The sequence below is a fragment of the Nyctereutes procyonoides genome, unplaced genomic scaffold (assembly GCF_905146905.1).
Source record: "Nyctereutes procyonoides isolate TBG_1078 unplaced genomic scaffold, NYPRO_anot_genome, whole genome shotgun sequence".
Lineage (NCBI taxonomy): Eukaryota > Metazoa > Chordata > Mammalia > Carnivora > Canidae > Nyctereutes > Nyctereutes procyonoides.
Window position 1 is genome coordinate 17,514,613 of NW_026575117.1, and position 24,603 is coordinate 17,539,215.

The 24,603-nt window shown below is 34.2% G+C and overlaps 1 protein-coding gene across 1 annotated transcript; it reads left to right on the plus strand.

Annotated features, from left to right (window-relative positions):
* The first annotated feature begins 682 nt into the window (after positions 1 to 682).
* On the plus strand, positions 683 to 24,000 carry RGS21 (regulator of G protein signaling 21). Its single transcript, XM_055334341.1, has 4 exons — positions 683 to 693; positions 5,266 to 5,342; positions 9,281 to 9,447; positions 23,797 to 24,000. Exons 1-4 carry the CDS (start codon positions 683 to 685, stop codon positions 23,998 to 24,000), a joined length of 459 nt encoding a protein of 152 aa, XP_055190316.1.
* Positions 24,001 to 24,603: the final 603 nt, after the last annotated feature.

The window sequence follows — 24,603 nt, forward strand, 5'->3', positions numbered from 1 at the left end:
CATTATTCCTTAAACATCAGCATTGCATAACAAAATATTGGCAGAACATGCCATGAGATTGATGGTTAAAAGAAAGAGAGAAATGTGTGTTACTAAGCTATAAAAAAGTGCATACGTTTTGAAAAAAATATAACGCCTTCTACTAGGACATTTTAGTCCATGAGTAAAATTGTAAAAATACTTAAACACAAATAGTTGTTGAAGATAAGGGTATTAAAGGTATTAAAAGTAGAGTCTTCTGAAAAATCAAAGAACAAAGGGGAAAAAATGATCTTTTAGACAGACAAAAGACCTAAAGGTGAATATTAAATTCTATATACTTTTCTGAGTTGATTTAACCTCATGTGAACAATAGTTGTCTTGTAAATGGATGTATATGAACTTTAGAAACCAAACTTTCGAATGGAATTTATTTCAGTTATGCCACAGACTCAGAGAAATGTCACATTTATTCAAAGAGTTATTTGTTACTTAGAAGTTTAAGTGTTTTGACCAATGAAGTTAACAACAAAATGAAAAAAGCTGAGCATAGCATGATTTAAAGAATGCCAATTTGTAACCCAGGGGATAGGTATTTGCATACTAATTGTAATGTTCCTGCTGTCACATTACCTTCAGCTTGAAGATCAGTCAGAAAAAGAAATTCGGCATCATCTGTGACAGTCAGACAGTGGAACGAAAAATGCCAGTGAAGTGAGTTGCTATTTAAAGCTATTTTTATCTCAGAAGATGTACAAATGAAACACTTGAGCCTTCATTAGTCTCGATGTTTTGTTTCCTTCATTTAAGATAAATATGCTAATTGTTGTCTTTCTGATTTATTTTTCCCCTTTCTCTATTGATTTCTTCTTCTTTTCTAAAATATGTCAACAATTCATGACTTGCTTTTGCAGTTAATTCTAAAGAAAGGTTATACAAGGGAGAAGAAACAGTGAGCTCTTTTTTTATGTGAAACTTCAAAATTATTAAATGTTAAAGTTTGAGACAAAAGATATCAATGATCCTTGCAAAAGTTATTCATTATTGTAATACTTATTAAGAAATTTGAAAACACATATTAAATGCTGGGTAAGGAAGCAGCTGTCACTTCCTGGAGCACATGGACTCCTTGCTTGAATTTCCCATTCTCCAGCACACTGCTAATTGAGTGTGAACAGCTAAGTTGTTGGATTCCACATTTTTTAATGCAATACAACTGGTTCTAGCTGGCACAATTAGCAAGATAACTGGTAGTTTTCACGCAGTTCCCATCTGGCCTGGCTCTTCTCCGGACACATAATATGGGGACTGCTGGCCTTGATGGCACGTGCTTAATGAAGGAAAGAGAAAGGAAATCAGCCAAAACCCCATGAAACACTAAGTGCAATTTTGGCTCCAGATACACAGTGAATTTTCATGGCAAATCATACACATATGAAAAGTTACTCTGATTATGCATCACAATTATACAGGAAATGCACATATACTCCCAAATGAGAAGAATCAGACAAAAGCTCTGTTAGTTACAACTAAAAGAAAAAGAAAAAGAGAGAGAAAGAGATGACAGAGTGCCACATTATCCATTTATTTAAGATAACACATACCACGTAAAATTTAACCAAGTCAGTACATTTTTAAATTGACCACCTTCTTTTCTCCCCCAATTTGAACTCAATAGTTTCTTTAACATTTATGTGGTTACATTTTTTATTTTATTGTATTTTTTAAAAGATTTTATTTATTTATTCATGAGACAGAGAGAGAGAGAGAGAGAGAGGCAAAGACACAGGCAAAGGCAGAAGCAGGTTCCACGCAGGGAGCCCGACGTGGGACTCCATCCCAGGTCTCCAGGATCACACCCTGCCTTGAAGGTGGCGCTAAACAGCTGAGCCACCCGGGCTGCCCTGTAGGTACATTTTTTAAAACACAAGATACATCTCTCACTCAAATCTAACATAAGAAGTGTCCTATTTTCATTTGACAATGTACAAGATTTAAGAATCTATCTTCTGAAGACTTTCTATCAAATGCTCAATTACTGCAATCCAGCTATTATTTACAGGAAACGTTTATGTGAAAAGCAATAAACTATTACAGAAAAGGCATTTTCAAAGTATTCATTATAAATGTTCCAGAACATGAACAAAGTACTAGCATATGTGTATTGACTCATTCTAGGAAGAATTGTAAGAAGAATATGGGCTATAAGGAGACACACCTGTGTTTGAATTCCAACTGCCCATTAGTATATGCAAGATATTGCACCAATTATTAGCATCTCTGAGGCTCCTTATTCACTGGTAACAGTAGGATTAAAACAGACTGTCATTTGCAAAATTAAATAAGGCAAAGTATATGACATCCCTAACAGTATGGTATAGATTGTGAACATTCAATACATTGTTGTACCTTTTGATGCTAGTAAAAATATTCTTTTAGTTTATTCATATGTAACAACAGTTTACTCTGCCACAGAATTATAAATATAAAATCAACCCAGAATATAAAAATTTAAACAAATTAAGAACATTATTCTTTAAAATAGTTGCATCTTACCTAGCTTCAGAAAAGTGAATTCTGCATTGCCACCAACTCTCCCTCATATCAGGTAGTTGATATGAAACCTTTCAAATGAAACTTGAAATTGGTTAGAAAATAGTGAGCTGAGAGCATTCCAGAATTTATCACACACCAGCAGAGGTATTCCTTCAGAGAGTCGAAGGGTAGATTTTCCTTTTATAATAATGAAGCATTTGGTGGACCATAAATAATGCTAGAATATCCAAGTATCTCTAATTCTATTACCTGTAATATTCTCTATCTATAGAAAACAATATTCTAGTATATCTCTCTAACTCAAAACACTAAAATTTTTTCCTTGATGTTACACCATTTCCCAGACTTTGTTTTTACTGTTTTCCACATCAATAAAGGTACCAAGAATAGCTACCATTTATTTAAATACTTCCATTCCTAAAAGACTCCTTTACATCTAATAAGGACTTCACTGAATATTCCTTTATCTTTTGGGGCGTGAGCAAATTTTGGCTCTTCCTAAATGACAAGACTTGCTTGCTCTAATGCCTTCTAGAGTGGATGTTGTCCATTTCCTCCAATTTCTCATCCCTCAGAGATGAGAGTGAGGTCCATGCTTCCCCTTGATGCTTTCACATCATGTCTCCTCTTCCCTCCACCATTAATCACACCCTTTGAAGCTAATGTCATTTAGCTCTAACCTTCAATAACCTTATCACTGTCACCTGCCAGCATCTTAAAAGCCATTGCACTGCTTCCATTGAAGGTTTTAATACCTGCCACTATTTGGGATCTTGCCATTCATTCATTATCTGTTTATATGTTCAACAAACATTTTTGGACCAGACATAACTATTCTTGGTAGTAGAAAATAACAATATTTATTCCTATCATCAGATAGCTTATACAATGGGGAAGTGTATATTCATCCCTGAATGCTTTTCACCTAGATTGTTTCTCAGTGGTTTTTGTTTATGTTTGGTTTTCTGTGTGCTTTTTTTTTTTTGGTGGCTTTTTCTCATTCAAAATGGGTATACTGTGTGGCCAGGCTTGGGCTCAAAACTCCTCACTGCTCTGTTCGGTAACATATATTTCACTTATACTAAATGGTCTGTAATATGAATACTCTGTTAACCACCAGAAACCAATCTTCAAATACAGATATTTTTAAACATGTGCATTTTAAATTATTTTTATGTCCATCTGAACGAAAAAAAAACACTATTTCAAAATGGTTTCCCAGAAAATCTTACATCCCTAAGATTTAGTAAGTCAAGAGAGAAAGGGAAGTCAGCTGACCACCACCAGGGTAGAAAGTTTCAGACAGGAAATATAAGTAATGGAAGAGAGTAAAATGAATTCCCAGTCAGAGAGCCCCCTCTCTGTACCCTCTATAAGGGCAACTATTATCTGAAAATACAACCAGATCTGCAACAGCAGAGGGGAGCACAATCAATCCCAACACAAATAATAAAAACAGCAGCAAATTACAAGAAGTAATACAAGGTAAAAGCATAGTGATCGCTTCATGTAGTACATTTAAAGGTAGTGCATTTATCAGTCACCCTGATATGCAAAGGTAAAATTTTATAAAAGTGACTAAATATGAGATGCTTTCTATTTTCTCATCAATCATTTTAATAGAAATTTTCAATTAGCTCATCCCTTTCCACACATAAGTCATTTGCACTTCACAGATACATAATCTAATTTTTTTTTCTAGAGAGCAGATGCTTTCTATGGATAGGAGCTTATCTCATCAGAATCTTAGTTTATTAAGGGGAATAATGCATGATATATTTGCATCTCAGAAAGTTTATATCTTAAACCTGATTTACTATTTCTACATCACATCCCCAAAAGTATACCTTCTTCAGAAGACTTAAGTCTATAAATTTTTTGACTGCTTTGGAAAAGATATTACTCTGTCCTGACAGATTTCTATATTTAAATAAATCATCCCAGAACTGGAAGCATACCAGTCTGAGGAGAAATAAAGGCTGTCTCAGAGTGGGGTAAAGATTTCTCAAAATACTATAAGTAAACACTTTTAAGATCATCACATGTTGGAAATTCTTAATTGAAAATTTTTAAGCTTTTTTGAGATATCTAATTATGACATGTATAATTTTATATACCATGAAAACTTAGAAAATGAACTATTTTCTAAGTCACTATTGTTATCATGATAACTTTTCAGGAATAGATCAGAGTAATGCCACAAAAATTAACAATCAAAATATTTATAGTTGTGGGACACCTGGGTGGCTCAGCAGTTGAGCATCTGCCTTTGGCTCAGGGCATGATCCCAGGGTTCCAGAATCGAGTTCCGCATTGGGCTCTCTGTGAGAAGCCTGCTTCTCCCTCTGCCTATGTCTCTGCCTCCCTCTCTGTTTCTCATGAATAAATAAATAAAATCTTTAAAAAATGTAGTTGAGAAGAAGAAATTCACTATGTTTCGTAGAACCATGAGCAATATTTCCCTTATGCCTTTATTGGAAGGTAAGAATTTGCAAATATTAATAACATTATAAGCTAGATTAATAAGTAATTTGCTGATGTCAAACTATATACCATTCTGTATAGCTATTGCTGTCCAGTGTAGAAAACATTATACAATTTTTGTTGACCTTTTGCGTTTGATTAATGATGCAAAGCTCTTTAAAATTATGTAATTAAACAAATACACATAACTCAAGTATTACTATAGGTTATAGAAGAAAAAGATCACAATGCTATTGTCAAGGGTAGATGTTGTTTCTACAGGTCACCAACAACAGACACAATGGCATGGTCTGAAAATATGGACACACTTTTAACCAACCAAGGTAAGACCCAACTAAGTTTAAAAATGTAATGATTAATAGTAAATCATTAAATTCTAAAAGTTGTAGTCATTATAGAACATGAGTTTGATCATTTTTTGAAGCTTGAGATTCCCAACAGTCACACAAATTTATATGGGTCTCAAATCCAAATGGAATTAGGTTGGGCCTAAAAAAAGACATGATTATATAAACTCCAAACATTAATACAAAAAGAAAATCCCAAACAGGAAATAAGAAATTTATCATTTTCTTAGATTCATTATCATTTGATGTATCTATGATGACTATTCTTGTTACAAGTTGAAAGAAACAAACTATTGAAAAGTTTAAAATTTAAATAAATCACTTGCTTTTTCATGTCTTAGGGGCCAAAAAACAGTTTTTTAAACTATTTCAACTGACATTCTCATTTTTAGCAAAAACAAAAACATATTTAATGTATTAATATGTACATGTGCAGATGTGTATTTATATTTAATAGTGGCTCAAGAGGGTATTTTTATTTTCAATAAATAAAAAATCTTGGAATTTGATCAAAATAGTCATTTGGAATTTCTGTTTCTGTTATAGATAATTCTGTTTTACAGGAGTTTTATCTGATACAGGGGAAAAAAGGAATGGCACTACAGAGACATGTATTTTAAAATGTTTAATATTTAATATTGTTGGTACTAATCAAATGGAATGTCTACTTTAAATTTGTAAAGTCAATATCAGGATATTAGAAAAGTTTACATAATAAAGTTGGGTGAATTCTTCATAGCTATTCATTCATATACAAAATTAGATTGAATTAGACAGAATTATTCTGATTTTAAATAATTAATTCCTAAAGTATAGACATTAAAATAATCCACATCATTCCTAGAATCCAGCTAAGGACATACTAAAGTCATCAAGGATATGAAATTGCATTTTTTTAAGTTTTAAATGGCGTGTTTCTTTTTTACTTAAGTATGTAACCAGTAGGACAAATCAGGTTTACTAAAAGCCTTGAGAAAGTATCTCTGCCGGCGGTAACTTGGCTGGCTTGAGTGGAGGAGTTCTAGGGGACAGCACCACCAAACAGAGGCAGGGAAGATGTCAAGCTAAAGGCAAATGTTTTCATCTGCAAACCTCCTGAGATTTTCTATTTCATCCCTACATAAAAAGTCACATATTTATTTGAGCAGCTGTTTGGTTTTTGCTTTTTATAATACCAGAAAAATAGCTTGAAAATTTGAAAATGCTTTTTAATGCTCTATACAGCTAAATGACTTACTAAATTATCTGTTAAGTCGACTTGGGGAAATGTCTTGCAGATACTGTGTATAGGCTCTCATGGTGGTTCAATACCTAGTGCTCATTCCACTTGTCAGCCCCGTTGAACATAACCAGTAGCCATTCCATTCTGTAGAGATTGTCCTCAGAGAATATCATTTTAATTGCATGCAGCATATTATTCCAAAGTCACATGAAATCTTTTGATCATTCAAATTGTATATGGAGAATAGAAGCGTAGTTCAATAAAATAGTGTGTCCAAGACAGAGATAACTAGCTCATTTTAGCTGTTTTCTCTGTTCCATTGTATCTCAAACCAAGTGACAGGAGAGGGAAAGAATTTGATAATTATTATCTCCAAGTAGTCCTTCATTAAAATTGCTAGATGTGAGAAAATAATAAATTTCTTGATCTCCTACTTCCCATCTCTCATGGATGCATTTAGATAATCCTCATTGGGAGGAAGCCTCATATGCCTTAATGATACACATAAAATATTGCCAGGTAGGAATCTACAACATTCTTTCAGAGTCACTAAAGTATACTTTATCCTCTATATAAAATAGATTTTAGCATAAATTCTGTTTTGAACCCTCAAATCCATCACTGTTCAGACAAAACTCATGGGAATTTTAATTGAGTGTTACTAAAAGGATTTTTATAACCTAAATTTGTGTCACAGAAGCTTCTTGGATGTATTTTTAAATGCAATAAATGTGCAGTTAATTGAATTTTTTATAGTGCTCACATATTAACGACATCTACACTCTCCAATATTTCTACTGAGAATTTTAATTGGTACCTGATAACCTTTTGCAATGACTTGTTATTTAAACTCTATTTTGAATAATAAAAAATTATTAAATCTATTTTTAATTTCCCAATGTTTTTGATGCTTTAATCTTGCTCCCTGAAGCCTTTTCTATTTTCTCTCACTAAAATCACTTTATTTCTCACCTGCAGCAACCAGCAAACAGCTGACTTTGGCCCCTTTTCCATAAATTTCTCTCATGTTTTCTTTTCTACTAGTTCATTTTCTCTTTCCCCTTATTCTCCAGAAGCTTATTTGTACCTACTTTGGAACTAAAAGGTTCAGATCTCTGAGGGGGTAGTCAGGGAAGAGCTGTTTTGAGCACATGCAAAGGGGCCCTCGTGGCAGATGGAAGAGAAAAGCCACCAACGTTTTGGAAGGCAAATCTCTCCCGAGGCAAAAGTGCTGATGTGTATTTTCCTTCTCAGAGAGATCCACAGTCTCGCTGATAAACAGATATTGACCTCAGAAAGGTGCAATCTGTGAAACCAAATAATATGAACTCAAGGTACTGCCTTAGTCCATTCAACTGCAGGAATGTGATAATGACCTTTCTAACCTGCTATCTAACTAGAAGCACACTCCTAACCCTACTCGTCCCTAAACTGATTTAGCCAGAATTACCTCTCAAATGAGCTCTTGGTATACTAAAGAAGAATATTGCAAGCCATATTTTGATGAGGAAAATAAAGAAAGGGATAGTCTAAACAGGTAATCATAATCTCAAATGGGAATAATACTTGTGTAAATTTGGCTGAAAGTCAAACAATTGGAAGCAGTAGGACATATGTGAATCACAGCGTACAAAGCACTATCTCTGCTATTAAATTTAAAAGAAATAGCACATGCAAATCGAGACAAAGTAAACAAGCCTGCAGGTAAGTAGTCTAAAGTTTCTGGAGAAATGCAAGCTCAGGAGAATATCTGGGAGCAGGAGAGAAACACCATGCACAGGCTAAGTTAGACAGGTACTATGAGGGAAAATGGGGCACATTTTGCTTAGAGCAACACTGGAGAAAAGCTCATTTATTCCCTTTATTGACTTAAAATTGCCTATCACCACATAAAGGGGAGAAACATTCTCCCCAAGTACCTTGCTGGTTACTTTCTTGGTTTAAAGATTAGAATTGGCCAATATATTTGCTCAAAATTAACAAATGCCAGCCATTCCTTCTTTGCTTTGAGTCCAAACCCACACAGTCTAACTCCCTAGTATCAACCTGTGTTTCCTCACCAACTCATAGCAACAAAGATATCCTTACTATAAAGTTAGTATAACATCATTAACTTGATTTGGGCTTAGTGCATGGAGTTTATGTATAAAACTAAGCCCATGGATTTCCTGTGAAGTAATTGCTGTCAAAACTTTCCTCTAGGGGCAGCCCGGGTGGCTCAGCGGTTTAGCACCACCTTCAGTCCAGGGTGTGATCCTGGAGACCAGGGATCGAGTCCCATGTAAGGCTCCCTGCATGGAGCCTGCTTCTCCCTCTGCCTGTGTCTCTGCCTCTTTCTCTGCATCTCTCTGTGTCTCTCATGGATACATAAAATCTTAAGGAAAAAAAAAAAAAAAAAAAACACTTTCCTCTAAACCTAGCTCCTAGGTGTTTCAGATCTGGAAAGAAAAAGCACAGGTTTTCTTTGTTAATGGAGCTAATTGGAAAATAGAGATAAGAATATTTTATTTTTATGATTATTGATCCAAAATAAGGTTTCTGAACTTAAAAACAAAGACATATAACTTAGAGATGGATGATAAATATTTGCCACTGAATACTCAGTAAATGCTCATTATTATACAAATGTATTCATGTTGGTTATGTATATTGTACCCGTGATATACCATAGTTTTTCTTTTATATTTTATAGCTGGTTTGGATGCTTTTCGAACATTTCTAAAATCAGAGTTTAGTGAAGAAAACGTTGAGTTCTGGCTTGCCTGTGAAGACTTCAAAAAAACAGAAAGTGCAGAAAAAATTGCTTCTAAAGCCAAGATGATTTATTCTGAATTCATTGAAGCTGATGCCCCTAAAGAGGTGAGTAAAATATTCTAAGATAGTGAATATTCATCTCCTAGCAAATCTGCTCCCAATTATAAGACACTAAATCCATCTGAAAGGAAATCAAATTGTTGCTATGTAATCAAATAGAAAATGTCTGTAAACTCCAACAGAAGTGCCTTAAGATGATTCTTTTACTGATTTAGCAAATATTTTACAACACCTACTATGTGCCAGATATGACCATAATTTTTTCCTTAGCACAACATACAGACTTTTGAAAAATAGTGTCTATTATCTTAATTAACTCACTCTAAAGTTAACCCTATAGAAATGCTACTTAAGTGTGTTCTTGTATTGCAAGTTCACTTTTGTTTATCCTTCTGCAAATCATGGTGATCAACATGGAATAAGAATTCTAGAACAGAATAATTTATGTAAAAATTAAGAATAATATGTGGGGGGAAATACAACTACTAACCAATAGCATGAATTCTTAATTTTTAATATTTTGGATGTCCACATTATGGTATGTAATGTCTTACTTTCCAAAAGAATGGTTTGCTTACCTTTATTTCTTTGATGGTAAAAATGAGCCAAAGGTGTGAGGCAAAGTTTCTGGTGATTATGATCCACTTGTGCTGCTTTAAGATCAGGAAGTAGAAATGGCCTTAGAGAAACCTGGGATGACTGATAATACCCATCCCTCAAAAAAGGATTCAGTGTGTGTAACACCTCATTTATATTTGATTTCCTTTCCAGAACCAAAACCTTGATCATCTCCACATTTTAATATTTAAAATTTAAGCAATTTGTAGTTTAAAACTATTTAAATTCCTCACTGAACAAATCAGATAAGCTAAGAATTTTAGTGCATAAGTAGTAAACAGAAAGCTACATTGCACTACTAGTACCAAACATAACTTACCAGTACAAGTCATCTTTCCTACAGAGACAAAAACATCAATTTGCTCTTAGGGGAGAGTTATCATATTTTCTGATCTAAAATTGGGATTTATGGTTTGAGGGAACCTGGGTGGCTCAGTGGTTGAGCATCTGCCTTCGGCCCAGGGCCTGATCCTGGAGTCCCAGGATCGAGTCCCACATCGGGCTCCCTGCATGGAGCCTGCTTCTCCCTCTGCCTGTGTCTCTGCCTCTCTCTGTGTGTCTCCCATGAATAAATAAATCAAATATTTAAGAAAAAAGGATTTATAGTTTGAGAAGGGTTATTATACTTATGTGGACAAAGAATAGAATAGGTGAAATTAGAACATTAAGTGGCTGTATCAATAGTTCGTTTTAATTGACATTAATTACTGCTGCCTACATTGGCTAGTTTAAATTTACAGACATATGAGCTACCAAAGGAATTCATGGGGGCAGGGGAGGTAGGGTGAAGAATTTTAACTGCTGTGGAGCTATTTCAACATTCATTTCCTAGTCACCATCTAAGAATCAATAAATAATTCTGGAAAATTGAAAATATAGTATATGAGATTTGTCAAGTTGATTAATGTGTCATTCCCTAAAAGGCCTTGAAATCAGTTCTAAAGATATCCTATTTATTGTGATATTGATTTGAAAGCCAGATTTTTTTCTTCTGTATGAATTCAGCTAATTAACAGTGATTGTTTATAATAACATTCTCAAACATTTTGCATGAAGTCTTCTAATAAGAAATGTTATCTTTTAATTATAGTTGAATTCAATCTTATATAATAAATTACCAATTTTGACAAAATAGTTTTGTATAGTTTCCTAATCTTTTCTTCCAAAATAAATTTATGTGGTAATAATTTAAATAAATAGCACAATTATTTTAGGATATAAGATTTTTACGGCTTTTTATACTTTGTCCATCTAATTAATTTGACTAAGTAGTATATAATTAACTTATGGCTGCTTTGCAACTAATAGATTATATCTTCTCCTTGAAGTATCTAAAAATATTATTATTGAATATGACAAAATTTACTGAAAACAAAGAAATATATAGATATACATTTGAAGTAGTCATATCTTTCCTGTTATTTAGCATTAGTTGTTTCCAGTTCAGCAGATTACTAAATTTCACTACCCAAATTACTCATTGGTATTTGGCTCTCATATACCAACTAGTCATCAAAGTATTTCTCTGTAGCCCATCAGCTGTATGTTAAGTATAATACAATTGTGAGTATGTGGACTCATTAAACTGATTTTTTGAGTGCCTGTCCCCACATTGAAGTCACAGAGAAGGACAGACTGACATGTAATCAAATCAGTCAAATACACAATAAGCAATATAATAATAAAGCCACATTTAAAGTTCATTATTAGCACACTGGAAAAGTGATTGCATGTGGAGAGTTAAGGGATGCATTGTCAGGGTGATTCACACATGAAAATGTAGGTCATGAAAAAGTAATATCAAGACAGCAAATGAAAAAAATATTTCAGACTAAGGAAACAGTGATATAACATGGAGGTACAAAGTTCCTTAGTGTTTCTGAAAATTACAAACATTTTGATATTGCTAATGAGAAGTAGAGGATGACTTTGCATAGGCAGTGGTAAAGATAAAGAAAGGGTGGGAAGTATTCTAGGTTTATCTACTAGGCAATCTTAACGTGACAAGGTCATATTTTTGGTCTGGAAGCTGGAAAACACGATTTTCATAAGTAAAAAGATTAATTCAAGAATGAGATTTATATAAGAATATTATCCATTTTCCTATATTCAATTATAGTTGTATAAGTGACTCTTAAAGAATCAAAATCACAACCAATTTTCCTGGTAGAAAAATCCTAAAGTAAAGAACAATAGCAAAGTCATGTTATCCAGGTGTTTATTAACTCCTATTTATTTTCCTCTCAACTGCTTGTGTCTTTATTTCCTCATCTATAAAATTTCTAACATAACTTAATTTTTAATTGATGCAAGTAGACAATTTACAATTAGACTATACTAAATTTACCAAATAATCCCTGTCTATAAATTGGCATTACTAATGATTCTCAATTTCCTGTTCTGACAGACAGAGACAGCACACTGAACAAAACAACAAAAATTGAACTTTTAGGTCGCTATGAGAAATGATAATGGTAACTAGACTTTATGCCCTTTTCCTTACAGCATTACCTTTTCTCTGGTTTCTACACTAATAGAGAGCTAGTGCAATATAGTAGAAAATTGGAAGTTTAGAGATATCTTGACCTAAATTCAAATCCTGTAATCTTGGAATAAACTGTTTTATCTCTCTGAGCCTCAGTATCCCATCTACTAATTCATCTGTGAACCAAACACATTACCCACACAGGACACATGAGGATGATAAATGAGAATATGTGTCTATGGTTTATATCACGCAGAACAGCTTTTAAGAAATTGTAATCCCTTTCTTTTTTTTTTTTTTTAAACAAGTCACTGTAAGGGCTATAGTTTCAACCTGAAAACAACCATTATAAGAACATGCTAGCAAATCACTAGTTTCAGATAAAAAGAGTTACTCATTGAATGGATTATACTTAGACAGTTTCAGAAGAAAATACTGAGGAGAAAAAAAAAAGCAAAGCTGGTATTTTAACTAAGTGATTTGAAAATGAGAAAATTATCAGACAAGCAGTATTTTTTAAAGTGCCTCTACTTTGCACACAATAAGAACCCGTAGGTGTTAAAGAAATTCTTAAACTTTTAGTTATTCTCCCTTCCATTTGGGCCGCTCATTTCATATTACTTGGGAATGTTGAGAAAAGAATATTACTCTTTTTCAACAGAATGGAGCTGTTGAAAATATTTCAAATAATATTTTCATATTAGCGAAAACACTAACAGATTTTAAATATTCATGTTATATTTATATAATTTATATAGATTTGTGTAATTTCTTTATATTGAAAAGGAAATTGGTCAGGATGGAAAATCTGTGATTAGAGAGAAAAATGTTTATGTTTATGTCGAATGCCATTCTGTGAGAGTAGAAAATGTTCCAAATCAAAAACAATGTAATGTTTAAAATTATATAATTTCAACTGCATATTATCACCAATCCAGGAGCAAATACATTGGCAGTTTTTTAAAGTCAAAGAATATTAGTATGAAATACTTAATTCTTAAATGTATTTATTAAATGTGAAGACACCATAACTCATAAAACAAAAAAAGAAACTATAGTCATAGAGGAGAAGGCATCTTAATGAGTATGTGCAGGACACTTTTTAAAATATCTATGTCTTGTTTTTAACTTTTATTTTTAAGGCAGTATAATGTTATTTATTGATGTATTTTATTTCACATCAGTAAATGCTTATTCTGTGCCTACTATTCACCTCCTTATAAGATAAAGTACCCCCTTGGATGGGAAGCTCAGTTTAGTCAAGAGAACAGATTTTAAAAACACTTAAATATAATGCAATATGTTGTGTGAACTAGGCAGCTCGATAAGGAAATGCAAGAAAATAAAATAGGTTGAAACTATGGTTGGGCTCTAGAGAAACTTTAAAGCTATTTGGGTAAAAAATGAAAATTATGGAACTAGGAAAAAATACCAAAGCAATATATGATTAAGTGCAAAAAAAAAAGTTACAGAGGAAATTTTTTGCATTATACCTAGAAGGATATAATGATTGAAGAGTAGTGAGACAAGATGTTGACATGAGGTCTTTATTTTAAATAAGGTCAGCTTTAACCAGAATCTCAAGGAAAGGAATTAGGTATATGAATTATTGGTAGAAAGAAGCTCACGAACATGGGCACTTAGAAGGATTTCTTGATATTACTGTCATGCTGATTTTGTATTCTTCATCTTATATTCAATTTTTTTCTTTGCACTTTAAAGTGCCCCTTCCCCAACATGTTGATATTTTTATCTGGCCCCACAAATTGTTTCTTATCAACAGTGTCCCCCAACTCTTGAATTATCTCCAATTAGAATGAGTCTGTTTATTTATTAATATCCTAACTTTTCATACACTGATCACTAAGTGTCTGGCATATGCTAGGAAACGTGCTGGTGCAGATAAGAAAAAGACAGATACTCTGAATAGATAAAGCTAACCATTTTGAGGGTTTTTGTTAAAAATATTTTTTATTATTTTTGTTAAAAAATAATTGCAAGGGACACCTGGGTGGCTCAGTGGTTGAACGTCTGCCTTTGGCTCAGGTCATGATCCAGGGTCCTGGGATGGAGTCCCGCATCCGGCTCCCTGCAGGGAGCCTACTTCTTCCTCTATGTATATTTCTGCCTCTCTCTCTGTGTCTCTCATGAATAAATAAATAAAATCTTTAAAAAAATTACAATATACTTTCATGAGAGTCGTGATAGGGAAACACAGGTGATGCAATAGCATGTAACAGGAAAATTCAATTATAGTGGATGAGAAGGTGTACCTCAAAAGAAGTAATTTGTGAGCTTTGACCAGAAATAGAAATATAAAGAAAAAGAAGACAATGGGGGAGAAGGATAGAAAAGGAAGAGGAAGTGAAACAATGGACCAGCCAGTGCCTAGAAGGCTAGTCCAGTAGTGGAGAAAGTCTAGCAATCTATGTCTCAGAGTGTAAAGTGAGGCAACTGCACCTCCTGGATCCCAATAATTTCCTCCTCCTTATTCATTTCGTCTTAAAATAAAGGGTCTGAAAAGGAGAGAAGAGAAAAAGGAAGAGATTGAGAAGCATGAGAAGGAAAAGGGGTAGGAGGAAGAGAGGTAAAGGAAGGATAAACAATCTAGAAAAACTATACGTAACATCTGCACAATGCTCTTACGTAGATTATGTCATCTGACCGTCATGGCCACTATCTTAGGGAGGTACTGCAATCATCCACATTGTACAGGTAGGAATGAACTGAGCCCTAGAGAAAAAATAATGAGCCTTGCAGTCATAAAGATACAAAAGATCATGAGGAGAGAGGTCTACAGCCTACGCTTTTAGGTTTCAAATTCCTTTCTCTAGATCTACTATTTATTTTTAAATGTTTGTAATATAGCCTGGGAACATTGATGTTTTGCTAAAGGCAAAAGCATAAAATTATCCTGGTGCATAGAGTCTATCTTCTTTTCTGTCAAAAAGCTTTATTTCTCTTCTCATATTCTCGTTAATTTGTATAACTTCTTAAACCATGAAGTTTAGATTCAAATGTGGCATTAAGAGGGAAAAGGGTTTCAGGAGTATTTGTTCTAAATAATTTGCAGTATCACTTTGGCCCTCTAAAAATGGGTTGCTGTATTTCAACTCAAAAAGAAGACACTAGGCTGTTTTTTGAACTTCTGTGTGTCTCTGTGCTACTGAAACTAATCTTGGATAAGCATGTTTGGGTTGGGGAATGCAACCAGTAAATCTGACTCCCTCCCAGCTACTCCAGATAGTTTTTGCTTATGTACATCTATTTTTAGCAATCCATATACAGTATGTACATCTATTTTAGCAATCCATACACATTACCCATATACATTACGTACATCTATTTTTAGTAATTTGTGTGATTGCATATGTTATGATTTCTTCTGTTTCTTTTGCCCAATTTGAGATGTTAACACTACTTCCCAACCCGTGTCACTCATTTCTGTCTCTAAGAGCATTAAGAACAAAAGGATAAAGTCCTGTTGCAGGGATGGATTCCATCTAGATGTTACAAACTTTGCCATTCTCAGTTTTAATAGCCACCCTTAAGAACATATTTCAGAATATTCGTTTTCCTTTAATGATGCCAAAAATGAAGCAATACAAGAGGTGTTCATGGTGATTAAATAGAATTATGTAACCAAAAACATGATTATAGGGGGCTTTAATTGTTAAGCTCTGTTGTACAATGAGGTCTAAGATGCTGCTTGCTCCATTTTAGTCAGATGTTTTACATACGCGTGCACACACCCTGTGCGTAATGGCAGTCTCTTGCCACACTATCCATTCTAAATGAGGAAAAGGCTATCTAATTTGAATGTAAAAACACAATAGAAAACTTTTCATTCAAATTATGTAAAGAATATAGAAAGCAGAGTGGAGGGTCACAGGAAAGCCTACTAGTACATTTTAAAATGTATTCTTTCTGATGGAGTAATTTGTTGAAAATCAAGAGGATTTAAAACCGCTGGCGTAGTAAAGGGGAATTTGCCTGGCACACTTTATGGTTAACAAAATCACATGAGTATTAAAATATTCTGGATCTTTAGAATAAAATTGTTTTTAAACAACTACCTCAAACATCATTCAGAAGGCAGACATTTTAATGTAATGGATTGCTGTCAATGTCACCTGTGTCAAGGCCTTTTCAAAATTGACAGAATTTAAAAGCCTCTAAATGGTTGTGATGACATCTCTACTGTCATTCGGTAAGAATCACAATTCTTTTCTGAGACTGACAGCACAGTGGGCTCAGATATCTAAGATAATTCATAATCTTTTGAAAAAATAAGCAAAGGAAATATTCTATTTCTCAGAGTCCTTGAAACTAAAGTGTATCCACACAAACAAAATGCAAGTAATTATCATATTAACAAGTAATATAATTCTGTTTATTTCCTTAGCTGATACACTGTTCAGCCCAGGCTCTGGACCTAAGATTTTGCGGAGCAAAGTCTAAGCTTCCCTGTAACTCCCAAGCGGTTCAGAATGCCTCAATACCATACAACTGGAGAGGCTGCAGCTTTAGGTCACCTCCTGATGGGATCCTACCTTTGATCTACTCCTCACTCAACATCTCCTGTCTTACTTTTTGAGATAGGAATTTACACATGTCTTCCGGTAGAACTCAATCAAAAATCACAGCTGAGATGAAGGCAAAGTTGAGGGTGCAGCTTAAGACATGCCTCCAGCACTGATTCTTTTTTTTTTTTTCAGCACTGATTCTTTTAGAGAAATTTATCTATCTATCTAGCCTAAAATCTTCACTTTTTTTCCACTGACTGAAATTTTAAGGGATTTGAGAAGACAAGGCACTTTTGATAGCCTAATTCTCACACCTCACCCAAATTGACTTCTCAGAGGGTATTTAACAAAATAGATCACTCTCTCTTAATTGAAATACTATCTTCAATTGACTTCTAGTATTTGATTTCTTCCTTCCTTACTGACTGCTCTTTAGCAATTTCTTCTGCTATTCTGATTCATAACCCAACAGACACTATAATGAGGGAAAGCAATCCTCATTTAATTTTTGCTTACATTCATTCTCCTAATGATTTCCTCTGGTCCCATATATATTTTTTTCAAAGATTTTTACTTATTTATTTATTGAGAGGGAGAGAGAGCATCATCTGAGGTCCAGGGGCAAGGAGGAGAAGCAGAGTCCCCACTGAGCAGGGAATCATAACCTGAGCCAAAGGCAAATGCGTAACCAACTGAACCACCCAGGTGCCCAAGGTCCCATATTTTTAAAAGAGCTGCTCAAACTTAACAAATTCAAATCTGAGCACTGATAATTCTGTTCAAAACTTTCTTCTACCTGAGTCTCCCCATCTCACTTAATGGTAACTCTTTTTTAATTTGCTCTAGATAAATAACTGGTAGTCATCCTTGATTGTCTTCCAGCTGATTCCCTATGTCCATTCCAGCAACACTTTCTGTCATCTCATTCTTCAGAATATTGCTAAAATCCAGCCATTTGTAAAGATTTTGTCCCTCATCCCAGCACACTATTCAATCACAAGATCCATCCGGTATACTTTCTAGATATCTTTAAAATCTACACACTTCCCACCAATCCCTGTGACATTACACAGCCACATTCATCATCACTGCCCACCTGAACTTCTGGTAAGATTTTCTCAGTTTTCTTCCTTTTATCCACACCCAGCTATTATACCACATGGAAACTAGTGATATGTTTTTTTTTTTTTCAAACATGTGTTTACATCATGCCCTTACTAAAATTCTTCCCATTGCTCTCAGGTTAAGTAAAAATTCCTTACCAAAAAAATCTACGAGGTGTCACGTGATCTGGTACCTTCATTCCTTTCCAGGTTCTTGCCTTTCCTCCCCTCATAAACCACTGGGCTTCTGTCAGCTTACCCGCCCCTGTGTAAATTCCTTCCTCCATCTATCTATATTTGTGACAATACTTTGAAAGCCTTCTTAAAATCTCATTTCCTTCAGAAAGCATATTTTTTCCTCTGGATTGCTTTATCAAAATCTGTCTTCTTGATTGACTTTTCACTTTAATCACCTTTGTATCTTCAGATCCCTCACACAATCTCTAAGCACCTACTCAATACGATATTTCAAATAAATAAATTCTAGGAATGGCTATAAATGAAAGCCTACTTTCTCAGATACATATTAATGTTTTTCACAGAAAAATAGGGATAATAATATTGCATATCATATAATGGTGCATAGGTGACATAAAGTAGCCATAGAAAGGTAGTATATCAGTACTAATAGTTTAATAAATAATAGCATTCTTGACAGTCAAAATAATTATGCTTAAATATCATTATGCTTATTTTAGAGATAATGCCAGTGTTAAAATATTTTGCCAGGGAAAAAGATAGAGTGACCAAGGGAAAAAATCTAGGGAGAGACTTGGGATAGAACTGAGAGAATGCATAGCTGCTTTGCTCATATTTTGAGGGGCATGCAGAGAAAAAGGGAATTAGCAAAAGAAATAGGGGAAAAGACAACTAATACATTAAAAACAAGTTAATTTCATGTCATGAACTATTGAATTTCCTTTGTAGTGACAAATCTTTCTCTGATAATCAGACTGAATAATTAATACTAAAAGAAGCCTTTGTATCTAAATTTGTTTAAGTAAGAAATCAAATTTCTTAAGATTTGTAAATCAAAATAATATATAATGACAAAGAATTTATAGTGGCTTTCCTTCTGTGGCCAGGGAAGGCTTCTCAGAGGATATTCAACTTAAGCTAAATCATAGAGGATAAGGAGAATCTGTACAGAATAAAATTGTGGGGGCGAAAGGGATTTTAGATGGTGAAAACAGCATAAACAAGCTGTAGGTACCAGATTTGCTTTGGGAACAGAGTGTAGACTAGTTTTATAGATACTGCTAAGGAAAGTAGATGATTTTGAAACGACACATTGAAGTCTGAGTATGAGGAAGCTCAAATGCCAAGGTAAGATATTTACAGTTTATGTTATAAAAAATAATGGATTTTCAGCTGAATATTCATATACTGTTAGTGATATTTTGGTGAAATTGATATAGTTATGATTTCACATATTCAGAAGGGAAAGATATTGTTAAGAAGAGGTATCAGGCTAGAGGCAAATTTCAGAATTTGGTAAAGAGATTCCATTATAAAAGGCTAAAGGGAGAAAGAAGAGTGAAAATGAAAAGGGCCATTGTGAAATTACAAAATAATAAGGCAAATGAGGGAAAAATAGAGAAAAAGATCAAAGAAAAAAGAGGTGTCAGAGATGATTCCTATGTTTCAAGCTTGAAGAACTTGGAGAAAAATAATGACATTTATACAAACATGTGGGTGTGATGTTTTGTCACTGACATTAAGCTGAATTGCCAAGACACAGCCTCATAAGACTACTAATTATCTCCTGGGATTAGTATATCTGCTCATCACTCAGCTATCATAGCTGATGCTGGCAGTTCCTTGGTAGGAAAACAGACAAGTTAGAAAAATGAGAGGGATAAATCAGAAATACAAGTTTCATCTATTTTAATGAATATTAGTTTACCAGTATTAAGTTGAAATGGGATAGTTCTCTTTCAAATTTAAACATGATTTTTAATAAATATAGAAACATTTTTTTTTCACTTTACTTACGCAGTGTATATTTATTGAGTCCTTACATGGTGCAAGGCATAGAGAAGGATGGACAAAATGTAAATATAGTCTAAGTAACACAAAGTTCTTGGACGGGTCTGAAAGGAAAACAATCCACGCATAAACTTCACAGGGTGGATATTACTCGAATATAGCCTCATGGACATAAAAACCTGTGAATGACTTGGTAAAAGAAGTGACTTTCAGACAGACTAAAAAATGTTGATAGGTGGGGAAAATACAAGGAATTTGAGGGAAAGTGTCTAGCTTGGTAAAAATACAGGGCACACATAGAGAAGAAAAAAAATGTGTAAGTTAGGATTATGTTGTAGAGGCCATGAATGTCAAAATCAAGGCTTTATATTTTTTTTAATTAGGAAATGGGGAGTTATTGCACGTATTCATTTCTGATTAAAATAATAAGCTGGGTTACCTAGGTGGCTCGGTCGGTTAAGAGTCTGCATTCAGCTCAGGTCATGATCCTAGGGTCCTGGGATCCAGCCCGAGTCAGGCTCCCTGCTCAGTGGAGAGCCTCTCCCTCTGTCCCCCCTCCTCGTTCTCTCTCTTGCTCCTGTTCTCGCTCTCGCTTTATCTCAAATAAATAAAATCTTGATGCACCTGGGTGGCTCAGTGGCTGAGCATATGTCTTTACCTCAGGTCGAAACCCCGGGGTCCTGGGATCGAGTCCTGCATCAGGCTCCCCATAGGGAGCCTGCTTCTCCCTCTGCCTATGTCTCTGTCTCTCTCTCTGTGTCTCTCATGAGTAAATAAATAAAATATTTTAAAAATAAATAAAATAAAATAATAATAAGCCAACACTATGTACCAGGCACATACCAACCCTGCTATCAGTGAAACCTCTGCCCCATCAATGGATACCTCAATGAGATAAATTGCTATATTTACTATTACAGGGAATACATAGCTAAACAAATCGTAGATGACACCATTACACAACAGTTAAAGGAAGAAATATATTCTATTCTCATATCCTCACAACACAATATAGGATTTATGAAACAGCCTACCCTAAATGTTTAAAAAACACTGCAGGAGCTTGATCCCCACCCACTATGAGGCAGGCAATGGATTGGGTTTCAAACATGTCATCATGAACTTCCCTCCTCAGATCCCGTCAGTGTCTTCCTGTTGCTTCTAGGAGAAAAATAAGAACTCCTTACACTGCACGTAAGCCCTATAAAACTTGTAGGCAAATCTCATTACAGGAACTTTCTTTCTCACATCCTATGCTCTAGCCATCCAGGCATAGTGGCTTTTCAGAACCTAAATTCTTTGTCACATCAGGGACTTTGAATTTGTTATTTTTCTGCTAGAAACGTTTTCTCCCCCAGACTCTTAGAGGACTAGCTTCTTCTCATCCTTCAACTTTATTTCTAAAATAATACTATTTATTTAGTTGCCAGTTATCATTTCTCAAGTATAGGAAGCATTTGGTACGTAACAGATACTCATAAACATTTGTGGAATCAATGAATGTATGGATCATTTTATTTTAATTCTTATAAAAACTCAGTCAAGAAATACTTAACAATGAGGGAGTATTCCTCAGAAATAGTAAAATATTCAACCAAGGTCACCAAGATACTGTTAGAGCACAGATTAGAAAATTATTCCAAAGTCTTTCCACTGCCCTCCACCATATTCCTACAGGAAGGAAGGAAAAATTGATTCTACATTTTAAAGCCTTCAGGAGTTGTAGCATTTGACCTGAAACTTTAATGGAGGATGTAGGAGGATGATCAGGGGAATAAAGTTGCAGATGTGGGATTACTCAGTAGCTGAAATCCCTAGGAAAAACATCTGTGAACAAATAATGTTCTTTTTCTGATTCTTTTCAAATTAAAAGTTTTTTTTCTTCTTCTCTTCTTCCTGGAATAATAATATTAAAATATTTTGATATAACTTATCTCATTTAGTACTTGAAACACTTTACACTTTAAGATTGATGCTATTATTATTCCTTTTTATACCATGGAATCAAAGATTAAAATAAATTATAGAACTTGCTTCACTCATATGAATAGCAAGTAAGTAGCTGAGGGAAGGTTTGATTATAGGTCTGTCCGCCTCTTTTAACCTCAATTCAATAAGCACAAATTGCCATTTATAGTCTTTCTTTTACCAGACCCCCAAATTATGGCATTTTTACAATCTCCCTATTTTGCCAAGAGACATGTTAATTCTATTCAACAAATATTTATTGATTGCCTATTATGTGGTAGATATTCTGCTAAGTGCCAAAAAATAGATGGATGAATACGACAGATATAGCACCTGCCTTTCTTGAGTTTTTAATTCTAAGATTCAAATTTCTTTTGCACTTCATGAATATTTTCAATTTAAATTAGACGACTTGGATGCGAAATTTTCTGCTTAGCAGAATATATCCTGGAATATGTATAGAGTTGGACAAGTATCTTCACAAGGTTTGGGGCATTTTACGAATTTGTAGATGAATGGTGTATTCCAATGTAATAGATCTGTGTTAGCCCTTACAGAGGATACTCACATATGGTAGTGGTGTAGGGACAGAGATATGCACACGCACACATGCATACACATATAGGTCTATTCTGTGGAAGGCATGGGAGTCAGTGAAGACGGGGATGTTATTTGGTTTATTTTGGCAAACAAAAGGAAACATAAATTAGAATGAAAAGCAATGTTGTCTGGGAAACAAGAAGGGGAAGTGTGGAAAATGGGAATGTGTTGATAGAAGCCAACCTACTAAATTTTAGTTATTGTTCTGCCTATGGAAAGTATATTATAGGTATTAGGGTTAAAGTACTAGAAAAAAAAAGATTTGTGGGAAAATAAATTTAGAATCATGAAGTATTTTGCTTGATTTTTCACTTTGCCTTTTTTTTTATAATCTCAAAATAAGGCTTTATTTACCTCTGTTCTCTGTCAATACTAACTGTCTCAACCTAGAAAAAAAATATTTTTAAAAGATTTTATTTATTTATTTATTTATTTGAGAGAGGGAGGGAGTATGAGAGAGAGAGACAGAGAGAACACCAGTAGGGGTAGAGGCAGAGGGAGAGGGAGAAGCAGGCTCCCCTTTGAGCAGGGAGCCCAATGCAGGGCTCCATCCCGGGGCTCTGAGATCATGACCTGAGCCAAAGGCAGACTCTTAACCAACTGAGTCACCCAAGTTAGATTTTAGTCTTTAGTCAGTCTCTTTGAATCCAGCATGCTTTAGTTTGCTGTTGGCTTCTTCCTCAAAAGATCTTTTTACTGTCCTCTCCATTAAAAATAAGGAAAGGTCACGGGGTGGCTCAGTGGTTGAGTGTCTGCCTTTGCCTCAGGTCGTGTTCCTGGGGTCCTGGGATTGAGTCCCATATCAGGCTCCCCACCGGGAGCCTGCTTTTACCTCTGCCCATGTTTCTGCCTCTCTCAGTGTGTCTCTCATGAATAAATAAATAAAATATATTTTGAAAAAAAGGAAAAATAATTAAACCAAACATGTGTTCTACATTCCGGAAAAAAATGCATGACTTTTCTGCTGTTTTGCATCAGATTAACTTTGTTTAGAAAAAAAAATTCAAATAATATATATATATATATATATATACATACACCAACTGTATAAGCCAAGTATTCCTTGATTAAACTAATGTAATGATATGCAAACTTATTTCCACAGATCAACATTGACTTCAGTACCAGGGACCTCATCTCAAAGAATATTGCAGAACCAACTCTCAAATGTTTTGATGAGGCTCAGAAGTTAATCTATAGTCTTATGGCCAAGGATTCTTTTCCTCGATTTCTAAAGTCAGAGATTTATAAGAAACTGGTAAATAGCAAACAGGTTGGAAATCATAAGAAATGGCTCCCCTTCTTGTAAAGAAGGTAAATGATGAACTAATAATCAGGTACTAGTTTGGGAGAAAACAAGTGACAGAAGAGATCAACTCTTAATCACTATACTCAAAGTTAAAATGTTTTAAATATGCAAAAACAATGTAAGCTTTTTTCTAAGGTTTAGAAAACATTTTTTCTTTACTCTAACAGAAGGATACTTTTTTTTTTATATGTGAAGTTTGAGTTTTTAAGTCATTTGTTTAGAATTATTCATTTTATCAGGTACTTGGAAATCTCCTACTGGGAGAGTACAAGGGACTTAATAGAGATGTAATATACTCTTAAATCATAAGTGGATATTCTCATGACATTATGAATTCAAGAACTATACATCTTTATGTTGCTGAGTGGGAGCCTGTTTAGCACCATATACATGATTTTAAATGCCATTTACATTATTCAAAACCTTACTTCTGTAAAAAGAGAAATTCTGAACCAAAACACAACCCTCCCTTTAGTGTATTCAGCTATGTTCTTTTAATAAGGATCTGCCACATAATAATGTGGTGATTATCTAAACTGCTATAGCCTTCAGATGAATTATACATATATATAATATGTATTCATATCATGGATCAAACTTTGT

What these genes read in the sequence shown, in the direction of transcription:
- RGS21 (XM_055334341.1), top strand. An exon ending in CACACTTTTAACCAACCAAG is followed by an intron (nt 5,343 to 9,280) that starts GTAAGACCCAAC and finishes TATATTTTATAG; the next exon opens with CTGGTTTGGATGCTTTTCGA. An exon ending in AAGCTGATGCCCCTAAAGAG is followed by an intron (nt 9,448 to 23,796) that starts GTGAGTAAAATA and finishes TTATTTCCACAG; the next exon opens with ATCAACATTGACTTCAGTAC.